The sequence below is a fragment of the Apus apus genome, chromosome 4 (assembly GCF_020740795.1).
Source record: "Apus apus isolate bApuApu2 chromosome 4, bApuApu2.pri.cur, whole genome shotgun sequence".
Lineage (NCBI taxonomy): Eukaryota > Metazoa > Chordata > Aves > Apodiformes > Apodidae > Apus > Apus apus.
The window spans coordinates 106,691,503-106,718,467 of NC_067285.1; the positions used below are offsets into that span (position 1 = coordinate 106,691,503).

Here is a 26,965-nt window from a genome sequence, read left to right on the forward strand (position 1 = left end):
ATAGCTCTTTTGAAAAATATTTCAGTCTGGAAAACATTTCAGTCTTTCTTCTGCAAAGACCTTGGTGATGTCCATTAAAAGCTGTCCTACTGAGTTATAAACTGCTTCTGTTTTCTGTGTCCTCTACGATACAGTGCCTGTGAAATCCTCTTCCTGAAATATTTTGGTTTACTGTCTTGCAGACCATCCAGTACTCTTTCAGCATTCCTAAAGTTTGAGACCAGGGGAGCTAATAGTTGGAGTTTTAGACATGCTAGGTGATCTCTCATATCTGAGCCACCAAGGTAAGAAGTGCTGGCAAAGCAGTTCTCCATGCCTTTCTTTTTGATGGCTGAGAGCCATCAAAAGTTAATGTATATGGGAATAAAATGTAAGAATATTGAATATATAAGAATATATAAAAATGAATCTATATATATGAACAGTGCTTTGAAGAAAATGCAAGATGTCTTACCTTGAGATTCTTTGAGCTATGTATTGACAAATGTATCTCTCCTTCTACAGAGGGGTTGCTTTGGATCAAGGTTTCAATCCAGTAGAGCTGGAGCACTGCAAGAAGCCCCAATCACAGAATCATTCTGGTTGAAAAAGACCTTTAAGATTGTCAAGTCCAACCATTAACCTAACTGTACCAAGTCCAGTGCTAAACCATGTCTCTAGGCACCACATATAGACATCTTTTAAACTCCTCTAGGGATGGTGATTCAACCACTTCCCCGGGCAGCCTGTTCCAATGTTTAATGACCCTTTCAGTTAAGAAGGCTCCTCTAATATCTAATTTAAACCTCCCCTGGCACAACTTGAGGACATTTTCTCATGTCATGTTTCTTGTCACTTGGGAGAAGAGACTGACCCCACCTCCCTCCAACCTCCTCTCAGCTAGTTGAGAGTGAGAAGGTCACCCCTCAGCCTCCTTTTCCCCAGGCTAAACAACCCAGGGTCCCTCAGACACTTTTCAAAAGGTTTGTTTTCCAGACCGGCTTTGTTGCCCTTGTCTGGACTCACTCCAGCACCAAAATGTTCTTCTTTTAGTGGGGGGCCTAAAACTCGACACAGTACTTGAGATGCAGCCTCACCAGTGCCGAGTACAGGGGGACAGTAACATTCCCACCCTTTCATATGATAAACTGCAGCTGATCCTAGAGAGCTGCATTTCAGACAACCACACTTAATCCCTTCTATGTAATTAAATCATGCTTTGCTTCTGTGTATTCTGCTCTAGGGCAGCTGACCAGTTTGTATCATTTTTTTGGTTTTGCTTAGAGCACTAGGTAGGTTTTACCCTGCATCTTGAACACTGCCTGCTCCCAAGACACACTGGACCCTCTTTTTTTACTGATGGGGACTAATTAAGAATTAAAAGTTGGGTGCTGCTTGTGAGAAGAACTTCTGGACCGAGTCCAGATGTTATCATGCCTTTGGTTGGATAAACCATCAGATCTCTGCTGCAGTACTACACCTTTCCTTTGGCTATCTCTGCACATTATTATTTTACTGCTTTTATTTTACAACTTTTTTATTACTCCTTCTAAATCCAAGTCCAGAACAAATTTTTAAAAAGAAAAGTTTGGAGTTAACTTGTTTCAAAGTGACTGTAGTAACTCGTTTTTAATGCTTTAGTTCCTTCAGCTCCCTTTTGTAGGTTTTGTTACTCTACCTACACCACACCGATGATGAGATTTCTGCTGGTCCAGTTTGAGAAGAGCAGCACTACCTTTAATTAAGCCGGTTTTAGACTTGACTGAAACGGTGATATGTCCTCCATCCCCAAAGCTGTGGTGCCATCATGTGGTCATTTGTTCAGGTACAGGTTTTCATGTCTGTCCAGAGCACGGAAATGTGTGTTCCTTCAGGAGTGCTGACAGCTTTGGTTTGCTTTTTTCTTTCTGGCATACGTCTTGGGCACAAAGCTGGTGTCAGTGTCATTCAGGAGCAGCGCAGTATGGCAGAACTTCTTACCTGAAATGAAGGCATCTCCTGGTGGCCTCTTCCTACTCACTGTATTCAAGATATACCTTAGAACTGTTGAGAAGTTTAGTCATAATTCTCTAGCAAAGATGGTCCTGACTGGGAGGCTCATACACTGCCTGTGCTCATAATGGTTTTTCAGGTAAGCTACAGAAGAGCCTTCAGAGGAAAAGGTGAATTTACTTTTCTCACTTGTGGACTGCTGACTAGCTGCTCAACCTATGTTCCTAAAGTCTTGGCTCCTGTGCTGCTTTATGAGAGTTAATTTATATATTAGGGACTGGGAAATTCCTTGCATCTGAAAGGGGGTTCTGAATTCCCAGCAGCTTGCCAAGCCAAGCTCACTGGTTAGTGTATCCCATGGGTGTCAGAAATGCTTCGGTGCTTTTTTTGTCTGTGAAGGAGGAAGTGGCTCCTCTTTATGCAGCCAGGTTTTGGTGTGTGTTGCAAGCTCCTTTGCTTGAAGAAAAGTTGTTTTCCGTTAAAAGCACCTGTGTAGAAGCCAGCCTGCAGTCTGTCCTGTCTTGCACTTTCCCAGGCAAAGTGCAGCCCAGCCCCCCAGGTACTAGCTCAGCAATAGGGTGCAAATCAGGAACACGCTGCCAAAGGACCCTAGTTCATCAAATAGCTGGATGCAGTGCACCAAAGAGCATATTTTCCCTCAGCATAGTGGGAACAAAGATTGTTTTGCAGTAGTTTGCTCAGGTTGGAGCAAGACAGGTCATTTGGCACTGGAGGAAATCTCTGTTAAGCTTGGGACCTCGGCAGTGACAGTGGAGTGGTGGATAATCAGGGGAAGGGCCTAAGGATACAAGAATAAAGTGGTCTTTCTGCTCTCATATGCTGGCAGTTAATAGGGACTTTGTGACCTTAGAGGTTCACCCTGTGGCTGTTACCATTTTCAGGGTGATGGATATGTCCATCCAGTCTCAGCATTCCTCTTCACCATCCTCACTGTAGGTGGGACCTTACCAGGGAGTTTTCATCCCCACAGCACTTGCCATCATATTCCAGTTAATAAAAGCTGGGGTGGTGGCAGCTCATGCTGCTCATGTTTGCGCTTCACACTGGACACTGCAGTGAGGGCTGGTGTTTGAGATACTCTCTTTGCTTGGGGTTTTTAATTAAGTAAGTAGCTCTCCTTGTAAATGGCCAGGTCACTTGGATGTCTAACACCTGGTGGACTTGCAGCCAGTTGATGCACAATCATGGGCTGGTCCTCAGGTTTGTAATGCCTGGATAGCTCAGAAATCCAAGTCTGCCCTCAGCAGCTGAAATATCTAATGGCAGTTTCCTGTACTTGCCCAGCTGTGATGGAGATGTGGTTCCAGGCAGCCTTGAAAAACAGCTTCCCTTTCCTGGCTAGGCAATATGTGAAAGTTGATAACTAATCATGTTCTTGGGAGAAACATCATTGCTGCTGCCTCTGCCCTGTAAGGAGCCAGACAAGTTTTGAGAAACCCCCAGGGCAGGGGGCAGTGTCTGGTTTACTTGGGAACACTAGGTTCACCACCCATGGAAGAAGAGCCAAACTGACAGGAAAAGAGCCCTGTGCCATTTTAGGACATAGCTTTTGATCAATTATGACACTGTGAACCAACTAGCAAAAGCACTTAATCTCAACAGAGACGACCTGGGGCAGGTCAGGAGTTTGTAAATTAACGTATTTGTACTTCTCTGACCTGAAATGGCATCAGACTTTTCCTGTTGGAAGAGTATTTCCAACTTGTCCTGTTGCTAAAACAACAGAGGAAAGCAGCCTGCCTCGCTGCTCAGCTGTGCTCTGGTTGCCCCCCCAAGAAGGTGACCTTGAGGACGTGAAAAGGGGTTTAAGATGCAATTTCTCTCTCTTCCATACATCAGGCTGAGACTCACAAGTGATTGAATTGTCCCAGTGGTCAGTGTCAGCATCCAGTTCTCACGTGCTTTTCCAGTCTGTGTGAGGGGGAAGTCTGTGTGCTGCAGCTGCTGTGGAAATGGGCAACTTGCTTTTGGGGCTTTGGGAAACAGGGAAGACCCACAAATAAGGGATGCAGCGTGGTCTGGATGGGACTGATCTGCTATTAGTGCCTCTAAGGGAATAAATCGCACTAGATAGTTGCTGGCAGTGTTTTGTCAGTGCACGGGGCTGCTCTATCCTACAATGATGCTTATGCAGAAGTTGTCCACCACTGGAAGCCCTCAGCCCACTGGCTGGGCTGCTGAATGGGTGGTCCCACACAGGTCTTGGTGGACCAGCTTGTTGTATTATTTACACAGACTGAGATCAACCATCCCGTGCAGAGACTTGTAAAGCCTATAAAGCCAAGGTGAGAAAGGAAGGACAGACCTCCATTGCTGCTTTGCCCTGAGCAGTTGGGCAGCATTTCTGCACGGGGCTGCTTGTGCAAAGCTGCTGCGCCTGGGGCTGTGTCCTTAAGTCTGATACTTTGTTTGCTAGCAGTGAGTTATTCAGGTTAAGGTTATATTTGACAGTGGAAAACCAGCTGGCCACTAACTCACCTGTGCTCAGCCAAACTGATGTTACCAGGGTCAAGGAGGCTGCCCTGTCTCCCTGTAGCTACCATGAGGCATGTTAGCATCAACAGGCCATTGCTGCTGGAGACGGGACACAAGAGTGTCCACACCAGAGCTCTGGGTACCAGAGAAGGAACTTGGGCAGGGATGGGCAGGTACTTGCATCCCCTGTAACAGAGGCTGTATTTCTCCATGCAGGAAGTGCTGCTGGGCTGCACGGGCATGGATTGCATGAGAAACCTTCCTTTGCACAACCTCCTGGCCCATGTGGTGGTCATACAGCGTGGGGGAGCAACCACACGTGCAGCACGGTGCTGTCAGGGCACTATGGATGATGCCAGACTGGTCCTGCCTGGGCCACTGTGAGGAAAGCTTGGGGGTTTGGATTAGAGCATGCTAACAGGCTCACCATGTTGAGCCCTGTGGAGGATTTTGGAACACAGAAGATGTGGGCAGTGCATGGCAGTGCCTGATCTACTCATTGGATGTATGGTGGGGCGGGCTCTGCATCTTGAGCATCCACAGTCCTACAGGAGTAGCCCCCTGGAATTTAGGGGAAGGTGTCACATAGATGAGATGTGGCATTCAGCTATACATGAAAGAGGGTGCTCTGTCACAGTGGGGACTCAGCAGTGCTGATTACTAACTGGTGGGGGCAGAGGGAAATGGGGAGACCTTTCAAAGCAAGACTGCAAGGTGAGGAAACTATGGGGACATCTGTGTCCTTGGGCAGCAAGGATTCAGGCAAGAGGGACCCAGCCTCGGCATGAACAGCAAGCAGGATAGCCACTAGATTACCTGTGAAAAGAGGATGGGGCCTTGCTAAATTTACTGCCTTCACCTCAAAATCATCATTATCATCAGGATTATTGATTTTGATACTGGTCACAAGAACTTGATGCTTCAAGTTTGACACCTTGGGGGCAATAACGAGGGAGTTAAAGGCTGATTGGGAAGGCCCTACACTCACCAGAGGGTCAATTTTGTTTATGGCATGGCTGGTCTTAGTTAAAACGAGAGCTGCATTGAATGGTGGGCTCTTCTGGGGTTATTTTTCTTCTTGCAGGAAATCCTGGGTGTCTAAAAAATGAAATCCTTTCACTTGATGAGGTCACGGGGGGCTGGCCAGCAGCCAGGCACAGGGCTCCCACGTGGCTCTGCCAGTTCCTCTCTACGAGCCCAGTGCTTCCTCCAGGACGCTTCTCCTGCCTGTATTTCTGTGTGCCACGAGAAGAGGCTTAGATTTGCTCTTCTGCTCAACATGTAATTTGCACGGCACTTGGCGAAGGCCAGTAACGTTGCGGCCTCTGAATATAAAACTACCTTTTGTTGGGGGGAGGTTGACTTGACTAAGCCGCGTGATCAGAGTCAGGTGACGATATTGGACACAAAACCGGAGGAGAATAAACAGTTGGGTGTAGGAGATTAGCTGCTGATCCTGCTTTTTGACAAACTGTGTTACTCCTCAGGGAAGAATGAGTGCCTGGCCATCTCCTCTGCTTTGGACCTTAACCATGGCGTGTTTAATGGGTAAGTCCTCGTAAAGTGGCATTTCTCTTCTCTGGCTGAGCACAGAGGCGGGTGAAGCTGTTAATGGGCATGTGAAAGCACTGGGCTTCACCGTCTTGGGGTGCTGCAGAAGGGCAGGGGAAGAGAGGGGGAGGCAGGGAAGGAACTAAGTGTTGAAAGAGATGTAGCATTTGAAGCGGGCTGAATGTTCCAAGGATAAAAGTTTGTTTTTCCAAGGAGAAAAAAAAAGAGAGGGGAGGAAAAATAGACCCCTATTGCTTACTTTGCGTGTTGAGGAGTTGCAGTGCACTCTTCATGGCTTTATCTTGAACCTCAAGGAACACTTTCTCAGGCTATTTTGGTAATTGAGTCTTTGTAAGAGAGCATACATAAAAATGCCTGAATAGTTTTGTAATCATGCTTTCATCTGTTCTCTCCTTGTTCTTCTCATCCTTTTGTTCTTCTTAGCTATTAAAAAATGTATTTATATTCTTATAATTAATATTTTTGCGGTGTGGGATCTGCAAAACTTGTTGTACTTTAGGTCATGTATGTTCCAGGGCAAGTCTGGCCCCATGCAACTGGAAAGTGAACTTGGGGTGAGGTGGTGCTCTGCTCCCTTCTCACCGAAGCCCACCTGCACTCTGGGGATCAGAGGCTGCCAGGGACCCTACACACACACACCCCCTTTTGTTTTGGTTGTTTTTTTTTTTTTGGAGTATGAGCCCAACAGCCCTATTGGAACATTTTTTATTTTATGGAGTTCCTTGGCAAGGGAAAAAAACTGCTTAAAGCAATTAGCTGGTGAGCCTCACCTTAGCTGTGTGCATCCAGGGCAGCCTGGGCAGATAGCAAGGTAGGAGCTGTAGTCTGGCACTCTCCTGAAAATTAACAGTTTGTGAAAACTCCATTTCAGGAGCCAATTATTCACCTGTTGAATTCACCAAAGATGATGATTATCTTCACCTACATCTGTAACTATTGACTTGACGGTGTTTTGTTTGGCTCAAAGGGTTAGTTTTTCAGAATGGGAAGCTGTGCAGTTGTGCAACACTGAAGGAGGAAAAAAATAAGGGAACGTCCATCCTATTTCTGCATGTTTTGAGTTCTCAGCCAGTGTCTGTGTGCCTTGCAAGCCAGTGGGGCTGCCTGCCTTGTCAGTCAGGAACCATTAGCTCTGTAGTTAAGAGGTCAGTAACCTTCCCCTACGTCCTTAAGGCTCTTTTAGTGAAACATCATGGCCATCCTTGAAGTGTCCCTGGAGATAATTTTGTTAATTCACAGTGCCTTCCTAAAAAAAACCCCAACTGCTAGAAAGAGAAATCACTGCTTCCTGGCATAGACAGTGTAAGTGCAGGAGAGAAAATGGTCTGATGAAGCTACAGTTGTTTTTTCACACCTGTAATATTATAACTAGTAAAACACAACATTAGTCATTTTTACTAGACGTTGAAAACTTTTTTCCAGCCTGCCTCCTTATTTTTTTTCTCCAGAAGTTGTTTAAAGGAATTTATAAAGCACTGGCTGCTGAAGTCTGTTGATGGCTAGTAGTTTTGCAAGCATCTCTTTAATGACTGTTTTAGTAACATGCTTTGAAAAGATAGCCATTAAAAAAAATAAGTCTGTCTTAACAGTGTTACCATTTAACACTGGAACCAACCAACCAATGAAAGCTTGCAAAGAGGCAATGTTCAACTAAAAAATATTGTGAAAAAAACAAAACAAAATTCATGCAGCTGTGTGCAGTCCAAGATGTTTGTCCCCTGCAGTGTCTCTGGCTGGTAGAGCTGAGCAAATGATGAGGACAAGCTGCTCTTGGAGATTAGACTTTGATCCCAGTGGTCCTTCTGAGAGCTTTTCCCAAGAGAACTTGACAGTGCTCTTGACTTGCTGCTGGTGTTTACTATGAGATTAGCTTAATAAAAAATTAAATAAAGACTCTGCTCATTGCCAGGAACAAGCAGCAGACTGACTTCAGCCCTTCAGGCAGGTGAAGCAGACAAGGGGTGTCTCCAGGTCACTTGGATTTGGGCCTGAGGTAAACAAATATGCCACAAAACAATCCCTGTGAAATTCAGTGTCTGTTGCTTTGGAGGCTTCTGTAGGAAAATGTGGGCAGTGGCCCAGATGACTGGGTGCTTATCTGCTGCTTTGCACAGTAGTTAGGGAAAGATGGGGTTTTGCACTCTGGAGTACAAAGCAGGCAGTATGCAGCAGGAGGGAGCACTCCCAACGGGCTCTGCCCATGTGATCTCAACTTTGTAAGGACTCTTTATTCAGTGTCTTCTCTTCTTTTGTTGTAGAGATTTAACTGGAGTTAGTAGGCAGCCTGGTCTGGGTGGTGGCGGTGTTCATACCACAGCAGTGCAAAGCACTGATGTCCATGGTGCCCAGCCTGGTGTGGAGTAGCCCAAACTGAGAGAGAAAGCAAAGGCTAGGGGAGAACCAGGCTTGGGAAGGAGACCTGGGGTCTGCAGTCACCTGGTGCTTGTGCTGCCACCACTTGAAGGTGTGGCCTCTCTGAGTCCACAGCTTCTCATCCTGCTTGTGTTCCTTGTCTGTATCTCACTGTTAGATGTCAGCTGAGCTCTTTGGGCTCCCTGAAAACCCATGTTAAAGTGGTTTGGTTTTATAAAACAGCCCTTTTATTTTCCCTGCCGATGGCCCCTTGATTTCAGCAGGCCCTCTTGATGTGGTGGCTAAGCAGATGTGTGCTGCTTGTGGGCACGTAGACACCTCGTTATCAGCAAGACTCACCTATTGATGCTGTATGAAGCTGCATGTTTTCAGAAGCTGCAGTTACTTTAAAGCAAATCCCTGCCCTGAGCCTCTGACCCAAGCTGATGTGACAGGTTCTGTGGCAGGAGCTGCCTGTTTTGTTTTTTGCTTTGCTTCATTTGCTTAGTACCACACTGCTAAATTAAAAGCACCTTTCTGCTTTTCGTGTTTAGTTTTATGGGTCTCTCTTCTGTTTGGAGACTGGAGACATCCCCCATGGCTGTGTGCTGAGAGAGATGGCTTTCACCAGCAAGTAGCATTTCAGTCCACTGTGTCCCACAGCCAAACAACTTCCACTGCAGTAATACCCCTTTTCTCTAAAGATTACAGCTGTCCCACTCGGATGGGGGTGGGATTTCAGAATCAAAGCAAATCTTGACCCTTCTGGTCACTGGATTTATCTTCAGAACAGCTTAAAAAAGAAAAAATAAATCCCAAACCCATGACTTTTCTGTGCTGATCCGTTTAATGGAGATGGGATAAAACAGCCAGCTACTTGACAAGCATCTTAAATCAGATTGTCGTGGGATCTCAGGGTAAACTGTCTTGAGCTGCCACTAACAATATCAAGTGTTTCAGGCAACTCTCACACCCTTTCATCTAGGAGAGTCAGACCTCCTGGACATTGGCATCTACTGACTTGTGGCCCCATGGTGCTCTAATTTATTTCCTTGATAAGTTTCTGGTGTGCCAGGATACCCTGATGATGCCAATGCTGTTTGCCTCTTTGCTTCTGTAGTGCTCTGTAATGGACTGTAGCAGAAGAGAGCTTCTGGATATTGAGCAAGGGTACACTGGTGAAAACAGTTGGTAAAGACCTAATGAGAAGCCTCCGTTAAAGGGAGAACAATAATTTGGCCACTAATTATGCTTTTTCCTCTATTAGGTATTGCTTTAGGCCAGACAACCACCATCCAGGTCCCTACTGCATCAACCGCAGCACCTCCTAGTGCAACCACTGGTGGGGCTTCTGCTCCCCCAGCTGCCTCTGCATCAACCAGTGCAACCCCTACCGTGTCCACAGCAGTGCCATCTGATCCAAGCACAGAAACACCTGCTCAGACTTTGTCTGCTACCACCAGCATGACTGTCCTCACCTCTGGCAGCACAGCCACCTCTCAAGCATCTGGACTGATGGCCACATCCACCAGTGCCCTGGTGTCCCCTTCAGGCATGACCACGTCTCCTGCAGTCCCATCAGCAGCTCCGTTCCTCACCACTGCCAAGGCCTTGAACTGCAGCAGTGTGAATGTGACAACCTGTGCCCCCTGCTCCCCAGGGACATTTCCCAGTGCAGGTAAGAGCCCCTGCTTGTCTCTGCTATCATCTTAGGTGGAAAAGTGACTTTTCAAGGGAGGTGAAAACCAGCAGACCTTCTCTCATTGGAGGCTTGGACAGGCAGCAGGAGTGGGAATTAATTCACTGCACATTTCTGAAGTTAAAAATTTGACCTTTGCTGGTCATGTGCTATTCATTGGTCCTCCAAAGCTTCTTCAGTAGGATGAAGGAGCAGCAGGGTTGTGGCTGCGAAGTGTAACACAAGTGCAGCCTGTTTTGGCAGGAGGACATTGTCTTGAGGTATAGTGCCAAATAGTTTTCAACTATACTCCAATGTTGTGGCCAGAAGTGCATAATGCTACCTTTTTCAGAAGTTATTTATGTCATATTGTGTGGGTGGGCTTGTTTTTTTTAACACTGCCACTCCACCCCCCCAAAAAAAGAGAATATCCCTAAAATACAAGCCATGTACTTTTTGCTTACTTGCCCACGTGCGGGGCAATTTTAAGGAAAGGAGTAAGGAGCTCAAATGCTTTAGGGTAAATCTGCAGAGGATAGGAGGTAATTTCCACCACTCTTGTGTGCAGGATGTTCATCCGTGGGATCTCCTCGTCTTGCCTGAGCTTGTTTGCTGCTGCAGCAAGGACTGGTCCTGCAAGCAGTGGGCTGGCAGGTCTGATGTGTGCAGCTGCAGCAAAGCACACACCGTTATTCTGCTTAGCTGGGGTTTGTTTTGTGGAGCAGAGCAGGCTGGAGCTTGTGTCTGGTGGGAGTGCTGTGGCACCTGTGCTTGAAGAAAAGCTGCTGCTGCTGAAGGCAAATCCTCTGCTCTGGGATTTTATTCTCCAGTTCTGCTTCCTGCAAACCTAAATTATCAACAAGACAAAGGATTACATTGTTTTGTTTTGTTTTTTCCTTTTTGTTTGTGTGTCAGAGAGAAAACAGGGAATACTTCCTGGCCCCTCAAATGAAAAGAGTTAAAAAAGGAGGGGATTACCAGAAATCCACATTGATAGACTAGAGACCTTAGGGCTGTTCTTCAGCTTGCTAACACTGCACAGCAGCATCATTAACATTAATATTGCAGTTTCCCCCCTCCAAGACTGTCTTGCTGGAGGTGTCACACCCCAACACTTCTGTATTTGTGGCAGTTGACCTGGAATTTAAGTCTCACACTCCTGATCCTGACCTTTTTATTCTGATATAGGCACCCTGAGCTGCTCGTGCTGTGCAGAGGGCTCCTGCGCAGACCCCAGTGCCTGCACCCCCTGCCCGCTGGGCCACTACCAGCCCCAGAGTGGGCAGCTGTCCTGCCTGCCGTGCCCTCAGGGGAGTTACACCAGGTGAGCGACTGAGCCCCTGGGCAGGGCGTGGTGGATGCTCTCCCTCAACACACTTCTCAGCCAGAAAAATCTCCTCTTTTGGGCTAAGGGAGATGTGCTGCCAGGGTGCTCCAGCACCCGACCATCGTGCAGACACTTGGCAGCAGCCAGAGAGGCTGTGTGGTCCCCAGCTTCTTGCAGGGCTCTGTAGCAAACTGGGTCAGGGAGCTTGTTCACTGCAAAGCCAAATAGCTATGGGCCTGTTAAACTCACCTACAAATAGTCCAAACCCTGGAGAAAGCCCCAGGCTGCCTTTGGGCTGTGTTTTAAAAGGGCTTCTGGTGGGGCAGGTGGAGGTGTGAAGGTGTGTGCCTCTCCAGCACTGCTGGAGTTCACTCTTCTCACCAGGAGGCCTCAGCATGGGGCTTCTTGTGCCAAAGCTTGTGCCTACAGCACTTATAGCACTGTGGGCTGCCCTTTTTTCTCCCTGTGGTCTTTTGTATGTATAGGGACACTCCTCCATGCTGCCCCCTTGCTGTTTGTGAGGACCTGCCTTATCTTATTTACCTCCCAAGTGCTTCAAGACAAAAAGTCATTATCAGTCTCCAGGGCACCACCCAAATGCTGCTGTTGGGATGTCAGAGAAGCTGCTACCTGGGCCTCAGGGCTCTGATGGGATCATTTAACGTTTTTGTGGTGTTTGGAGAATCCAGGCTCCCCTGAGCTTTGAGCAGCTTTGACTAACACAGGCTCTTGTGTTGGTTTGTTTTAAGCAAAACATTTGCTGTGTTTCCGACTGATTTTTATTTCCCACAAATCTTGCTCAGCTCTGGGGTTTCTGAAGGAATCAGAGAGCGTGTCCCTGTTTTCTTCCAAAGCATCCCTGAGTATGTTAACAAGTTCTTGCACCCACATGCTGCTTGTTGGGGCTTTGGCTGTATGAACGCAATAGTTTTCCTCTTATGTTGCCCTCGTCCCAGAGGTCTGACATCTTGTATCCCCTTTCCCACAGTCCCTGTTACTTAAGGTCAGGACTCTCACACATCCCTGCCTGTGGTTTAACTCCTTTTTTTGACTTCTAAGTGACCTGACTTTCAACAATGGAGCAGCTCCTTTTAAAACTGCTGATGGATGCTGAACATCAAGCACCTTTCAAATTCAGATCAATTTCCAATTATGGATTTAAGACCCTGACTTCAAACCAAGGGTTTTAAGCCTGGCGACTTTGTATTTCCTACTTTTCAAGAAACATACTTTTCAAGACCTAGAATTCAGACTCAGAATCTTGTCCCTTTCCATGTAGCCTACAGGCTCAGGGCATTTTTATTGTTAATACAGGAAACTTGGGTTTTTTCAGCAGATCTTTAATGTTCCGGCGACTTCAAATTGTTATGTTTCTGCCTGAACTCCCTCTTTATAATTACCCTATTTCTAGACTGGTTAGTGAAACCTCTGCTCTTCAAGTGGGTAGGGGCTGTGGTGACCTAAACCAGCATTGACCTCTGCTCCCTTCTCTCCTAGCTTCACTGGAAGCACCGTGTGCTTTCCCTGCCCACCAGGCAATTACGGTAATGAGTCTGGGGCTGCAGCCTGCAGAGCATGTGAGAAAGGTAGGCTTGGATCTGTATTCAACCCAAATGCATTTTCATCAGGCTGTGTGATGCTTTTTCCCTTGGCCAGACGCAATCACTAGGTAACTTAAAAGCACTGAAGAGTAAACAGGTTATTTCGTTCAGGCTAAAAATAGGGCAGCAGATCTCTTCTTACATTCTGTTATTGATGTTTTTATTAAAATGAAAAGAACAGAGCTTGGAGTCATGCTTCTCTTTGCAACAAGCTAATACTAACACTGCAATGAAAGCCTTTTCCAGAAAATCAGGACAGAAAGTTTATGAAATTGAGTTATGGCACAAGGGGGAGAAGGGTATCTGGAAAATAAAGTATTCCCCTATTTTTCATGGCAAAAAATAGTGTTAAATCATCTTTCTTTTCAGTTAGGCAATTTTCTACCCTTTGAATAATTAGTGTAATACTGTCCTTATTCCCCAGACATTAAAAACTGTGTTTTCAAGCAAGCTACTTTGCAGCTGGCTGGTGGCACCTGAGCCTGGTACGATGTGTTCGCAGACAGTGCAACAACGCCTTCAAAACAGACCAGCCTTTCCTTATGCAAAACACCCTAATTAACACATGCAGTGCAGCAGCTATTCTGTACACAAATTAAGTGCTCCTCATACATGCACAACTGTTCTTTTGAAATGCCACCCACCAGACTGTTTGGCTGGTACCTAAGTCTGGGCTGTTCCTTGCTCAGTTTGGGAGGGAGCTGCGGGATGTTGCTCCCTCTGCTCGGCAGGTTGGGACGCTGTGTGGTTGGAGCACAGGGGGTGGCCCCTAAATCACCAGTTACCAACTTTGACTGTTCCTTTTTCCTTGAAGGGAGAGGGAGGTGGTTTTGTTTTCATCCTTTTGTGCTACAGCTCATACATACTGCTTGTTGCAAACCAGAGCTGCTGTGAAGGGCAAAGGGCAGATCTTATCCACACCACTTCCAGCTCTTCTCTGGACACAGGCACCTTAATTCTGTCCCATGTGGACCCCTGGCAGTGACCAGTGTTGTACTTCAGCAGGCACATTCTGAACTGAGTGTGATTCTCTTGCCTTTAGAGGCTTGTGTTGGTGTGGCAGGGACTCACAAGCCAGGTCCTGCCTGCCCCCCTGCCCACACTGTGGGTGTTTCAGGACATTTCACTCCTTGTTGTGCTGTGAAGGGTCTGTAGGTGTGTTCCTGCCCTTCGTGGTCCTGGTGGTGCAGGGAGGTGGAGCCAACAGCAGATTCCTGCACAGAGCAGAGCCACCCTGGTTTATGGGTTTTTAGTCCTTCCCTTTGTGGGGACAGAGATGCAGCCCAGACTGCCTGGGGTGGGCAAACCCCTGGAGGGGTTGGGGTGGCTGGGGGGCTTCCCCTGGCCAGAAGCCCACTCCAGCTGAGTAACCTGGGAGACAGTATTGGGATCACCCTTTTTCAGCTTCATTCCAGTTCAACCTGTCATGCTGGAAAGGTTGAGAGGTCTCTCTATCTCCCTGGTGGGGTTTAGGACTCAAGAGTGACACCAGGGAAATCTGCCCAAGCCTCCTGTGCTTCCCTCAGCAGGCCAGAAGTAGTTGGGAAACTTATTTCCCTTTCAGGGCTTTTGACAGATAGAAACCCAAGCCCCCTGAATAAGCCTGTGAAAGGCCACCCGAAGTGTTGTGGGAAGTTGATTTGGTTGCTTGTAAAATGGAGATAAGCAAGGACAGAATGATGTGGGGCAGTGGTGGTGGAGAACAGAACCTGAAGCCTTATTCTCTTTTTCAGGCCATTTTAGCTCCAAGCAAAATGCAACTTTTTGTCTGCCTTGCCAGCCTGGATCATTTTGCAAGTAAGAATTCCCCTGGTGGTGCTGGCAGGCAGGCAGGGAGGGGTGGTTTTTCTTTTATCTGCAGAGCTAGAAGACCCAGTGCAGTGGCCAAAGGCAGGATGCCATTTCAGCTGTAGGAACATTGGTGAGAGAGGGGTGGGATGATGGAGGGGAGGATCCTGGCTGGATGTGGAGGTGCCTTGGGATGAGCAACAGCTTGCAGCCTGCCTCTGCCATCCCCTCTTGCCAACGCTGCTGTGTTGTGTGGGCCTTGCCCAGCACTGATGCACAGACTGACACTGGCACGGGGATGGAGTAGAGTGTTGCTCTGGGTCTTGTAGCTGAGCTGATGGTTTGTTTATCTTGAGTCAGGATGTGCAGAAGGCAGGAGGTAAATTACCCTGGCTGTGCTGTCACCTTCGGAGAGGGAGAAAGGGCTTGGGAGAGGTGCTGGTGGAGGACCTTGTGATGGGCACCACCCTCTGCCCTGCAGGAACACCTGTGTAGAAGTGGTGGGTTTTACATTCAAAGCAAGTTAATTGGCATGTGAATACTTCCCCTTCCTTCTAACTTCACCTGTCTGTGTTACACAGCAAATCTCTGCTGAAATCTGATTAAATTGCCACAAAATCAGATGCAGGGCTTATCTGGCTGTATCACAGATGAGTCTCCCGATTCCCTTCAGCACCTGTTGACAAGTTCCAGCCAAGTTTGCTAAGGAATAGCAACTTCAGTGATAGGTAATTCCTAAAACCTCATGCAAATCGGCAAAGAGTACACAAATGCCATCACGTGCTCAGCCCTAATTAGACATGGGAGCTCTAATTAGACATTTTAGGAGGAAATTCTTCACTTTGAGGGTGGTGTGACACTGGCACGGGTTGCCCAGGGAAGCTGTGGAAGCCTCATCCCTGGAAGTGTTCAAGGGTGGGTTGGAAGGGGCTTGGAGCAACCTGGTCTAGTGGGAAGTGTCTGTGCCAATGCAGGGGGGCTGGAACCAGATGTTCTTTAAGATCCGTTCCAACCCAAACCATTCTGTGGTTCTATGAAACCACACTGGAGAGACACTGAATACCCCCAAAATGGCAAGAGCTTGGTTCCTGGTACATCCTGGAGAATCCAGCCTGTGCTGGCTTTGGTGGGCTGGGCAGATATTGGAAGTGCTTGTCCTTCAGTGTTGTCCCTCTCCTCTCTTCCCTCCAGCACCACCAGCTGCTCGGTGTGTCTGCCTTGCCCTCCTGGGCAAGAGGCTCTTCAGGAGGCATCGGAGGAGTGTGTGTCCTGCCCCGTGGGTAATTCTGCAGTGGGGAGTGGGGGGCTGCACAGTCCGGCTGGGAGCACGTGGTGTTGGCACCAGCAGGAATGGTTTCTTCCGAAGACTCGTGTTCCTTGAGCTGGTGGACCCTGGGGATGGGGGGAAGCAGCAGGGAAGCTGCAGGGGCAAAGGGAACAGTCAGTGGGGGGAAGGGAGGAAAGGGCTCTGCTGGTTCCATCACTGCCTTCAGTAACATCAAACCACAGAGGGCGGGCCAGCTGGGGGGCAGAGCGTTCCAGCTGTCCCTGTGGATGGCCAGGGATCCCTGCCTGCTTCCTGGGACAGCACCAGGGATTTCTTGTAGTCAAGTTGTGTTTTAAACATGCAGACAAGCATTTATCACTTTGAGACCTCGGGCTTCTGTGTCCCATCTCTTCCCACAAAGCTTAGGAAACTGAGCCATGCTTTAAACTTAGCTCAGCAAGTGTCAAACAGCTGAAGAAGGTGTTTGAATCCAGGATTGGAGAGGATGAAACATTGCTGACCTCCAGCTCCAACCTTTGCTTCACTTTAAAGCCAGAGCTCTCTACTGATCCCATCTCCCACTGAACTCCTACTCAAACTTGCAGTATTTGCCAGATCTAACCCGATATCCTTTAGTCCCTCTGTCCCTGCCCCTTTGCCACTGAGCAAGGACCAAAGTCCGGGCTCAGCTTTTGTTATGCACATGAAGCATTTAATGATCGTTCTCCTTCTGGCTTTGAAAGCTGAATCATCCATACGCAACCGCAAAGGCCCCGGGGTTTAGTCCCAGATCTTAATTTTGTGCTTATTTGCTGTTTTAGGTATGTTCAAAGGTCCCAGTGACAACGAGTGCAAGCTCTGCGGGGCAGGAGAATACCAATTACAGTGGGGCAAGGAGAGCTGTGACCCATGCCCAGAAAATCACTACTGCCCTGTGAGTCTCCATCAGCTGGTTTGACAGCCGGGAATAACAAATGGAGCTGCCTGTGACAAGCTAAATACACTTCAATTAACACCATTTTTATCTCAGCCTATTTCCTTTTCTTAAACATAGACATAGACAGAGCCCTGATGGAGGGAGATGGTTAGAGGCACTCTGGCTTTGTGCCACCCTTGGAGATGCCTGGTCTCACTGGGCTATCAGAGGATGGTGTATCCATTAATGAGGGGGTTTGATGTATGGACATGCTGTATAGTGACACTTTCTGCTCTTCACCCTACTCTGAGTAACACCACAGGGGCAGATGGGCTGGATTTAATGATGACAAGTTCATTACTGGGTTATTTTTCTTCTTTTTTTTTTTTTTTTTTTTTTTTTTCCGGTGCTGAAGTGTCACTCCCTTCACACTCTTCACCTTCTGCAGTCTTGCCCCTTTGGTGCTGACCAAGTTGCTTTTTCTCTTGGCCAGAGCCCAGATGTGCACCCAGTGAAGTGCCCTCCTGACGCCTTCTGCCCCGCGGGCAGCGCTGGGCCAGGGTACTGCATGGAGGTCTTCCTCTACAAGGCAGGGGACTCCTGCCAGCTGACCCCCCTCATGGTCGTTGTCCTGGCCACCTTCTCAGGAGGTAAGTGTCAGTCTGTTGTGTTCTCTGCTAAAGCTGGACAACTCTCTGCAGCTGGGCACCTTCATGTTATGCCCACGGTGTTCTCTGGACGGTATATTTTGTTTCTGGGACCTGGATTTTCTAACAGAGGTCTTTCTGGCTGCTTTCAATGCAAAAGATAATCCCTTCCCCAGTTATAAACAGGGATAGGGCTGTATTTGCCCTGAAGGAAGGCTGGCATCATGCTGATTGTTTGTTGTTTGTCAGTGGGAAGGAGGTGTGGGTATGGACCCCAAGCCAAGAATTTCTTGGCTGCCCAAAAATAGGGAAAAAAGACAAATTCCTTATGGTATGAGACTTGTTTCTGAAAAGCATTCCTGTCCTATAACTCTTGCCAGTGTCCAGCAGGATGGGCTGTCAGCTTGTGTGGTGGTGGTTGTGTAAAATGCACCTTGTAACCAACAGCACAAAAGACAATCATACTGAGCATGAGGTGCATCCTTCATCCTAGATGCCACCTGCTGTAATTAGCTTACGGAGCAAGCCAGTGGGTGGATGAGCTGTTCTGCCTGGAAGCTACACTGGGAATACTCATTCCAAAACAATGAGTAGGCATTTGTAGCCTTAGCAAGGGGAAAAAGGAGTTCTGTGGGAAGGAGTTCCTTCTGGGAAGGAATAACAAAATGCACCAGTACAGGTTAGGAGGTGATCTGCTAGAGAGCAGCTCTGTGGAGAAGGACCTTGGGAGTCCTGCTGGGCAAGTTATCCATGGGACAGCAACATGCCCTTGTGGCCAAGAAAGCCAATAGTATCCTGGGGTACATTAAGAAGAGTGTGTCCAGCAGGTCAAGGGAGGTTCTCCTCCCCCTCTGCCTTAGGGAGACATCACCTAGAGTATTGCATCCAGCTCTGGGCTCCCCAGTTCAAGAGCGACAGGGATTTTGGTGGGACTCTGTGATCTCAGATGTCCTTTCCAACCATGACTATTCTGTGATTCAGGGATTTATTGAGAGAGTTGAGAGTCCAATGAAGGGCTGTGATGATGATGAAGGGACTGGAACATCTGCCTTATGAGGAAAGGCTGAGAGACCCGGGGCTTTTCAGGCTGGAGAGGAGAAGACTAAGAGGGGATCTAATTAATGTGTATGAGGGCTGGGTGTCAAGAAGGCAGGGACAACCTCTTTCCACTTGTGCCCTGTGACAGGACAAGGGACAATGGATTCAAGCTAGAGGATAGGAAGTTCTACCTCAAGATGAGGAAGAACTTTACTGAAAGGGTTACAGAACAGACTCCCCAGAGAGGTTGTGGAGTCTCCTTCTCTGGAGACTTTCAAAACCTGTCTGGATGCCTTTGAGTGACCTGCCCTAGATTTGGTCCTCCTCTGGCACGGGGGTTGGACTCAATGATCTCTAGAGGTCCCTTCCAACCCCTAATATTCTGTGATTCTGTGAAGTTTGGGGGAGGTTTAAGTAGAGATAAGTTATGATGCAAAAGAGCAGCTCTTACTGCTGCAGATTGCAGGAAGGGCAGAAGAGCAAGCTGAGAAAAGGGACTCATCTCCTGTGCAGGGGCAGGTGAACAGAAACCCCACTGTAAGTGCCACTTACACTACCAGCTCTCTTGACACAAGATTTTAATCTCTGGGTCATAGAAAGGACTAAGTTATCAGAGAATAAGGAATTACAGCCTCAGATCCATGGGTTTCTGTGTTTAAAGTGCAAGTTAGGTGCTTCCTGGAGACCCAGTCTCCAGTCCAGCTCACTGTTGTTAAGAGGAGCGAGATAAAATATATTATTCCCTGCAAGAAGCAATAGAGAGCAAAGCTGCTTCTCCAACAGCAAAGCAGGGCTAGTTCTCATCAAACTCCTCACTTGGCACCTGAGGAGGACTCTGGATGCACAGCAGGAAAGAAGGACAGCAGGGTTGGGAGGACTTGCACTGGTGGACTGCTGTTCTCCAGAGGGCTGAAAGGTCCTGGTGGGAGTGGACAAGAGTTGTTCTCACAAGCCATGGCTTGGAGCTGTGTGAAAGCTCTTCCCCTGGCCCATATCCCCTTGTGCCAGGCTGCAGTCCAAAAATCTGCCAAAACAGATGCCATCTGAAGTGAGCATTAATTAGGAAAACTAGATTAAAAGGAAGCCTATGAAAAGTCTGTCTCTGTAGGGCCAACAGCTCATTAAGCAGCGTTTCTGATAAACAAGTTTGAGGGTCACAGAACAACATTTCTCAGGGAAGTCCTGCCTGTGTCTGAGCTTGCTCAGGAGAGGGGCAACAGGAACATCCCCCACAGGAACTCAGGAGTATTTCACGGCTGGGCTAACTGATCAGAGACTGTCTGCTCACACCACTGAAATCTGGCTGGATTTGTCTGGCCATATTGCATCACAGCAACACATTTGGGCTCTTCTGTTAAGATCAATTTTCTCTGATTATGCTTCTGCCAGAAACAAACAAACCCTGTGTCACAGTCCTTGATATTTGCCAATTATTTCCAGGTCTCTGCCCAACAAAAATGTAATTTTTCCTGACAGTCCTGATCTCAGTCTAGACTCAAAGTTAATCTAGGTCAGTTACTTCTTGTACTTCAGTGGAAGTGCTGCACAGAGCAAACTTCTTTCTCAACAAGATCCTTCGGTGGGATCAGCAATGGATAAGATGCCCAGTGTCAAAAAAATAAATAGTTCCACATAGCAGAGAGTAAAGAGGAGTAGGAAAGCAAGTTGCTGAATTAGTTCATTAAAACCTGTTGTTATTCTCTGCATCTTCCAGAGTGAAGCTGAAATGCCAAAGTTGAGGATTTATTATTCTAGCTAGCCAAATATTTTGTGTGCAGAATATGTAGGTGAAAAAAAGAAAAACCCTTAATTTACCAGAAAAGAATACCTGAGTGTGGGGAAGCCCTAGAGCAAACAGCACTGACACTTTACCTTCCATCTGAAAATAACTACAATTCCTTGCCTTCCAGGTGGAATCTTTGCTCTCTTTCTAATAATTCTGAGAAGAACACAAGAATACAGCAAGACATCATTAAAGTCTCTGCTCCTGCCCCGAGGCTCAGGACACACAACTTATGGAGGGACTGAGCACAGAGAGCCAGTCTATGCTGGCTGGTAGGACGTGCTGTTAGCAGGCAAGCACCCCTTTCCCTTTTGCCTGGAGCATTTCAGCTGTGTGTGCACAGGGAAAATGTTTAACCATGGCCAGCCCATTTCTGTACAGCTAAAATAAGTGCTGAAAAATAAAACTGTGTTTTTGAGCTGTGGTTACTTGTGCTAACCAACCCTGCTGTAACATGGACTGATGGGAAAAGCCTCCTCCTTCAATTCCTGGCTTCATTCACTATTAAATACTTCTCTCTTTTCCTCACAAAAAAAACTACAAAGAAACCACAAAAAAACCCAAAACCAAACAAAAAAACAGCAAAGAGTTGTGTCTCCCTTCATTTTAACAGTCAGCTCAAAAAACCAGAAGATTAACTGCTCCAGTTATTGAGATTCCTGTAATATGATTATTTCCACCTGAGCAGGAACTAATGAAAATACACTTCCTTTTAAGAATATGCAATTTAATATTGTTTTTTCTAGCCTCCAAACTCTACCATTACTTTAAGCAAGGGTAAGGCAAGGAAAGGGAGCCCAAAGCTTTCCTCTTTCTCTCAGCTGTGGGAAAAGCAACTCTCAGCTGTGCAACTAAGATAATGGTTGCTTCCTAGACAAATATCTGCCTTTTGTTTCCTGCTGTAAGGTGGTGCTTCATCCTGGAGGTACAAAAGCAGTTCAGAACTTCAATCCATCTTGCAGGAATTGTTTCTTTCTCAGCCAAGTGACACCAGGAAGACATGGAACTCTGGCAATCCTCAGGAGCCAAGCAGAGCAGCATCCTGCAGCCATGGGAGACCCCTTGCACATTTTTTTTCACACCTAAGAGAGATGTCTGTACTAGACTTACATGCCCCTGCAAAGGGGATGCCAGGAGAGCAGCATGTGAGGTTGGTACCTGTTCTCCTTGGATGGGTCTCAAACACTATTTTCAGAGTCTCTTATAGAGTGTAAGTAAGTTTTCACTATGAAAGAACAGCATCCAGGTCCCTCACTCTCCAACAATGCTTGCTTAGCATGTGTAATGTCTCTTTTTTTTCTGTAAAGAAATTGGTACAAAAATAACTATATAGAACTGTTTGACAAAAAAAAAAACAACAACTTCTTAAATAACTAGGAATAAATTTTAATAAGAGACTGAAGTTTCTCAAGCAGTCAGACATGGAATAATGTGACTTAACAATGTGGAAAAATCCCATTAATTTGTCTTTCAAGATCTTTTGCTTTTCCAAGTAATTAAAATAAAATTAAAAAAACAACCAAAAAAACCCTAGAAACTGACCATGAACACAAAGCTATTGAACAAAACAGACATGATTATCCTTCCCACATTGTAAGAAAATACATCTAACATACTTCACTGAAAACTGTTTCCATGCTTGCTCATGTGATAAAAGAACAACACATTCTGAACTTGGCAGTCATGTACCAACTCTGAAAAGATTGCTGGAAAAGGAAAGACATTTTTCTGCTTTGATAAGTAGATAATTTAATGCCACACAATATGCCATAATTAGATGTTAATTAGAGGAATTTATAATGACAACTTTTTTAAGTTGCCAAATGCCAAAAAGTATTGAGTTGTATGATGAGAAAGCTTAATTTTTAGATAGTTTTTCCTTGTATTTGAATAGCGGGAGAATGAAAATAGTGAAATAACTTTTGCCTCCTTTTAAACAGAACTTCAGCAGAGTAAGGTGCCAAAGCCTTCATTAAAAGACACCCAAATCCCACCTTTCCTGATTCAGAACCCAAAATTCTACCTGAGTGACTTAGCTGAGGGTTACATGGTCAGTCCATATTAAGGGAGAACACGGTCCACATTTCTCTGAAAGATCAATCTCCAAAGTCTGTGATCAGCAGAAGGAGTGAATCCTAGCAACTCAGCATCAAGCTCTCCCTTTGCAGCCTCAGTGCTGCCAGCCTTCACTGGCCCCAGGGGCTGAGCAGTGAAGAGCAGAGGTAGGAGGAAGCAGGAAGTCCAACAGCCACTCGCCAAGATCTGTTTGTGTGATTTTAACATTGGGAAAAGAGCAACTGGGAGTGACTACATGCCCAAGTCTTTCCCTGCCCACAGACAGATAGCAAGTGGGTGGCTGTCCTGCATCCTGCTGTCCTGCATGTGCCTGGGAGCCCACCTGAGGGGCAGGCAGGGAGGCACAGCTGCAGAAGGGAGGGTGGTACCTGCAGCAGCACAAATCCCTGCCTATCTGGGATGGCGCCTTCTGGAAGTGGGGATCTGCCTCTTAGGACCTGGGGCATAACTGTTCCAGGGTGCCAGAGCTGCTACACCTACATATGAGGAGGAAAAAGCAACAAAACAACTAAAAAAAAAAAAAAAAAAAAGAACAAATTATAAAAGCAATGGAATGTAAAGGTAAATTTTTATAATAACTTATTTCAAGGTATTCTTATAAAGCCTTCCTTACATGGTCTAGGATTCAAAGAATGGTTCCCATTCAAAGAATGACATCAAATTCCTTCATTTTGTTTAAAAGTGATGAGGCAAATCTTTCTGCTTTACTACCTGATCTGTTTCCTCCCCTCAAAAAAACAATACTAGAGAAACACATGTAATAGCTTTTTTTTTTTTTACTTTAGGTACAGACCTTTGCTTCAGTCCTAGCATAAGTTTCCCTCAAAATCAATTAAGAAATCTTGATTTTTTAACTGGAGTGCAAGGCTTGGCACACAACTTAAAAAAAACACAGGCATGTAACAGTTCCCCCTACTTCAAACTGTGCTATTTTTTTCAAAATTATTTGAAAAATAATAAAAAGAAATTAAGCTTCCAGCAGGGTTTATAAAAATTGATTAAAAGAACAAAGCAGTTGTTTGGTCACAAACTGAGTTCAGGATAGGGCAATGCTGCATTTAAAACCTCTTTCAGTTAACACCTTCTGATAAAAGCACAGTTTTTATGTGTTGGGAACAAATGGGGATTTCAGTCATTCCAAAAACTAAACATGCAATCAAATCCTGAAGAAATACTTTGGGGAAAAAAAAACAACACCATACAATTCCATGATACAGCAAAGGCTTCATTTTCAAAGGGGCTATGCAGAGTTTCTGCACGACCAAAAGCAAACTAAGCTAGACCACACACAACCTGGAGATGAAGGAGCACACTGAGCTTACATGGGCTAGAAACCAGGGCACAAGTCCAAGCTTCCCTGCCTTGATGCCTCATCACACCCCAAGGACACGCACTGGGAAGAAAACGGGCAAAGACATTTTTCTTCATAATTTTTTCCTAGTTCTACTGTTACTTCCATCAATACTAAGTCTTGCAGCTTTATCTCACTGCAAGTGTTAGAACCTCATGGGAGCAAAGGATTAAAAACAGCTTTGCTGACACAACACAGGGGGGATAAGACAGTTGGGAGCAGAGCTCCTAGGAAAGCACAAAACGATTTCCAACAGTCTGCCAAGTCAAGGAGCCAGTTTTACACAAACTATATCAAAAGGAACAGAGTCAGGCTAAATTTCACATTAAAATTGTTCCTTAGGTGCTTCTTCGATAAAGCTAATTCACTTTTCATTAGTTATTTTTTTGTTAATTTAGTTTTTGCACTTTAGTCAAGTTTCAGCTGCTGTTTCATTTGGGGGGGGGTTTCTTGTTCCTCGTTGGGCATTTTTTGCATGATCACAAAGTTGCAACACTTGACTCCAAGCAATCCAAATAAATATTTGCCTCTGCATTTTACTTGACATCAGGAAAAAAAAAAAAAAGTAATTTTTTCAAGTAATAGTTTTTGTATTATTTATTTTTATTAAGACACAAAAATCCTAGAGTATTGGGCCTAGACTGCAAGACAATATCCCTTTAAATCCAGACTTGTACAGCTCTGCAAGATCAAGTCACTTCTATTTCGCTGGAATAAAATACAGGAAAAAAAACAGTACAGAAAAAAAAAAATCTCTTACAAAGTAAGATTTCTCCTCTCTGGTACAGGGTGTGCCTTTCCCACCACGCACTCTATTTCTTGGTGGAAGGATATTTAAAAACATGTTTGTTCAAGAATCACTGGGGAGCTATTTTATAGGAGCACAAACAAATTGTTACCTGTGTGGTTACAGTGAGATACACACCTGGATCATGGATGGCATTCAAGCACTTGCTCAGAAACACACATCTCATTGGGACCACAGACCAAGCCATTTCTTACCTAAAAGGACTTGAGAGCTAATATCTTCTTTCAAGGATATACTATTTTAAACATCTGTTGGTTGACAAATACTACCTCAAAAAAAAAACAACACAACCCCTATGTTTACGCCTACCTGGTTTGATTTTAATCTACCTCCATTCTGAAAGCATTTTGGAGGGAACCTTTTACATTCGTAACAATTCAAGTGTAACTGTAATGCTGAGTAATAAGTTTGGTTTGTCCTGAAATGTTCTGAACTATGCAGTTCGTTATCAGTGCAGAAGCAGCAGCAGACTGCTGTGGTTGGCTCAGTGGATTTATCAAAACAAAACAAAACAAAAAAATTCCCCCCCAGCCCCATGTAACCTTTACAGAATGTATGTAAAATTGTGTCCTTCCCTGGTCATATTCACAACTTATCTACAAGATAGTGTTGGCAGTAGAAACTGCAGTCCATGACTATTTGCATTCAGCTCTCATCCATCTGTTCCTCTGCTTCCTCTTAGGCTTCAACTTGTTTAGTTTTTTGCGGGGTTTCTCAGTCTTCTGAGTTTCAACAGAATCCACCCCAAGAACATGTTCAGAGCAGCATAAATGTCCATTCAGCATAGAATTGAGTACTGTCCCGTCTTGGTGCTCCTTGCAGAAAGAATTTGGGCAGAAGTGGCAGAAGGAAACGGAAGGTTTGCCACAAACATCACAGTGGTGCCAAGGACACTCCCACTTCCCTGTGATCAAAACCAAAGAGCACATTAGTGGGGAGTAAAATGTGTCATCATCTTCTAAAGTTTTGTGTTTTAACAGCTGAACAACACACGACTTCCCTGACAAAGCAAGACAAGACAGCAGCTACCACAGCTGATCTCCAAAATCCAAGTGCTACATCATACCTCCAAAGCTCAGCTGACAGCAGTAAGCAGCAGACTTGACATGCTCTCATTTAAATAAAGCAGTGAACTCCAGCTAGAAGAAATTATTCAGGCTTCACTCAACAGCATTTGACAGAACTCGCAGGCTGGTAGAATACCCAAACATCCAGTCACCTGCTGCCTCCTGTTCCAACACTCGCCTGTTTGTTGCAGGCTTTGCTCAGAGATGGCTGCTGTGCTCTACCTAGAGATACTCTTTTGCCCCAACATACTTTACCAAGCTATTGTTTTACTTGTTTCTGGGATAACAGGCTTTGTCTGCTTCACTTCTTCATATTAAGGTGCCTTCCAACCTTAACCATTCTATGATTCTATGATTCAATCCCACACCTGAGACTGCTAACTGGAACCAGGTAACTCCTGAGGTATCTGGACCTGCAACCTGATGTCTGCTGCCCTTAACATTTTCTTTATTCTGGACACTGTTGCTACTCTTTTGGCTTGAACTCAACTGGCTTCATGCATTTCTTAGGTATAATCAACTTCCCTGTGACAGGGCCACAGCAGCTCCTCCCCAGGAATGTGCTCAGTTACCTACATTTGTAAAACATAAGGCTTGTTTTGCCAGAGAGGCAGGAGAAAGGCCACCACTTTGTCTCCAGCCTTCAGAAGATCTTCTACATGATGCACAAAGCAAGCTCTCACCACACAAAAACAGTGTTTCAGATGACATTCTTGACAAGGTTTCAGTGCCATAAACAACGCACCTGCACAGGTTATTTATTCACACAAGTTTACCAGGCAAGCCCACTCACCAAAAGGACGTTTCACCAAGCCAAGACAGGAGAGGTGATAAGCTTTAGTACAGGATTTCCTGTCACACAACACCAGCTGCCCTCCGTCACCACAACGGAAACAATCATCTTCAGATTCTTTCTTCCCTTCATTTTTCGTTCTGCGTCTCCGCGTTCTCTTTTTGGTCTTTTTGCCTTTTTCTTCTGAGGCATTAGTGGAAGAATTCTGAAAGAGTTAAGGTGCAAATCTGTAAATGCCAGTTCTGCAAAGGGAAAATATTGTACTAAGTAGCAAAGCTGTTGGCATGCCTGGCAGGCTGTGCACACAGGCACAGATGTGACTGGATGCAGACCTGCCCAGGGCCTCACTGTACCCAGCTGTGGTGATAAAAAAAAAATAAATCACACCGACCCTTGAGAAAAGTCAGCTTGAAACCAGCTCTTGTCTCTACACA

The 26,965-nt window shown here is 45.9% G+C and overlaps 2 protein-coding genes across 5 annotated transcripts in view; one reads left to right on the forward strand and one right to left on the reverse strand.

The window, feature by feature from the left end:
* Nucleotides 1-1,992: 1,992 nt before the first annotated feature.
* LOC127384896 (multiple epidermal growth factor-like domains protein 9) lies at nt 1,993-20,854 on the forward strand. The gene is made up of 10 exons (XM_051619950.1): nt 1,993-2,110; nt 5,955-6,015; nt 9,659-10,069; nt 11,258-11,393; nt 12,894-12,982; nt 14,731-14,794; nt 15,977-16,065; nt 16,874-16,986; nt 17,462-17,618; nt 20,564-20,854. Exons 1-10 carry the CDS (start codon nt 2,099-2,101, stop codon nt 20,710-20,712), a joined length of 1,281 nt encoding a protein of 426 aa, XP_051475910.1. The 5' UTR covers nt 1,993-2,098; the 3' UTR covers nt 20,713-20,854.
* A 3,591-nt stretch (nt 20,855-24,445) lies between these two features.
* NSD2 (nuclear receptor binding SET domain protein 2) overlaps nt 24,446-26,965 on the reverse strand; it is a 98,938-nt gene continuing 96,418 nt past the window's right edge. For all 4 annotated transcript variants that reach the window (XM_051619946.1, XM_051619942.1, XM_051619943.1 and 1 more), the window contains 2 exons: nt 26,532-26,736; nt 24,446-25,575 (listed from right to left, as the gene is read on the reverse strand). In XM_051619946.1, the coding sequence (XP_051475906.1) occupies nt 25,307-25,575; nt 26,532-26,736 (474 nt within the window). In that variant the 3' untranslated portion in view covers nt 24,446-25,306. The remainder of the gene's footprint in view (nt 25,576-26,531; nt 26,737-26,965) is intronic.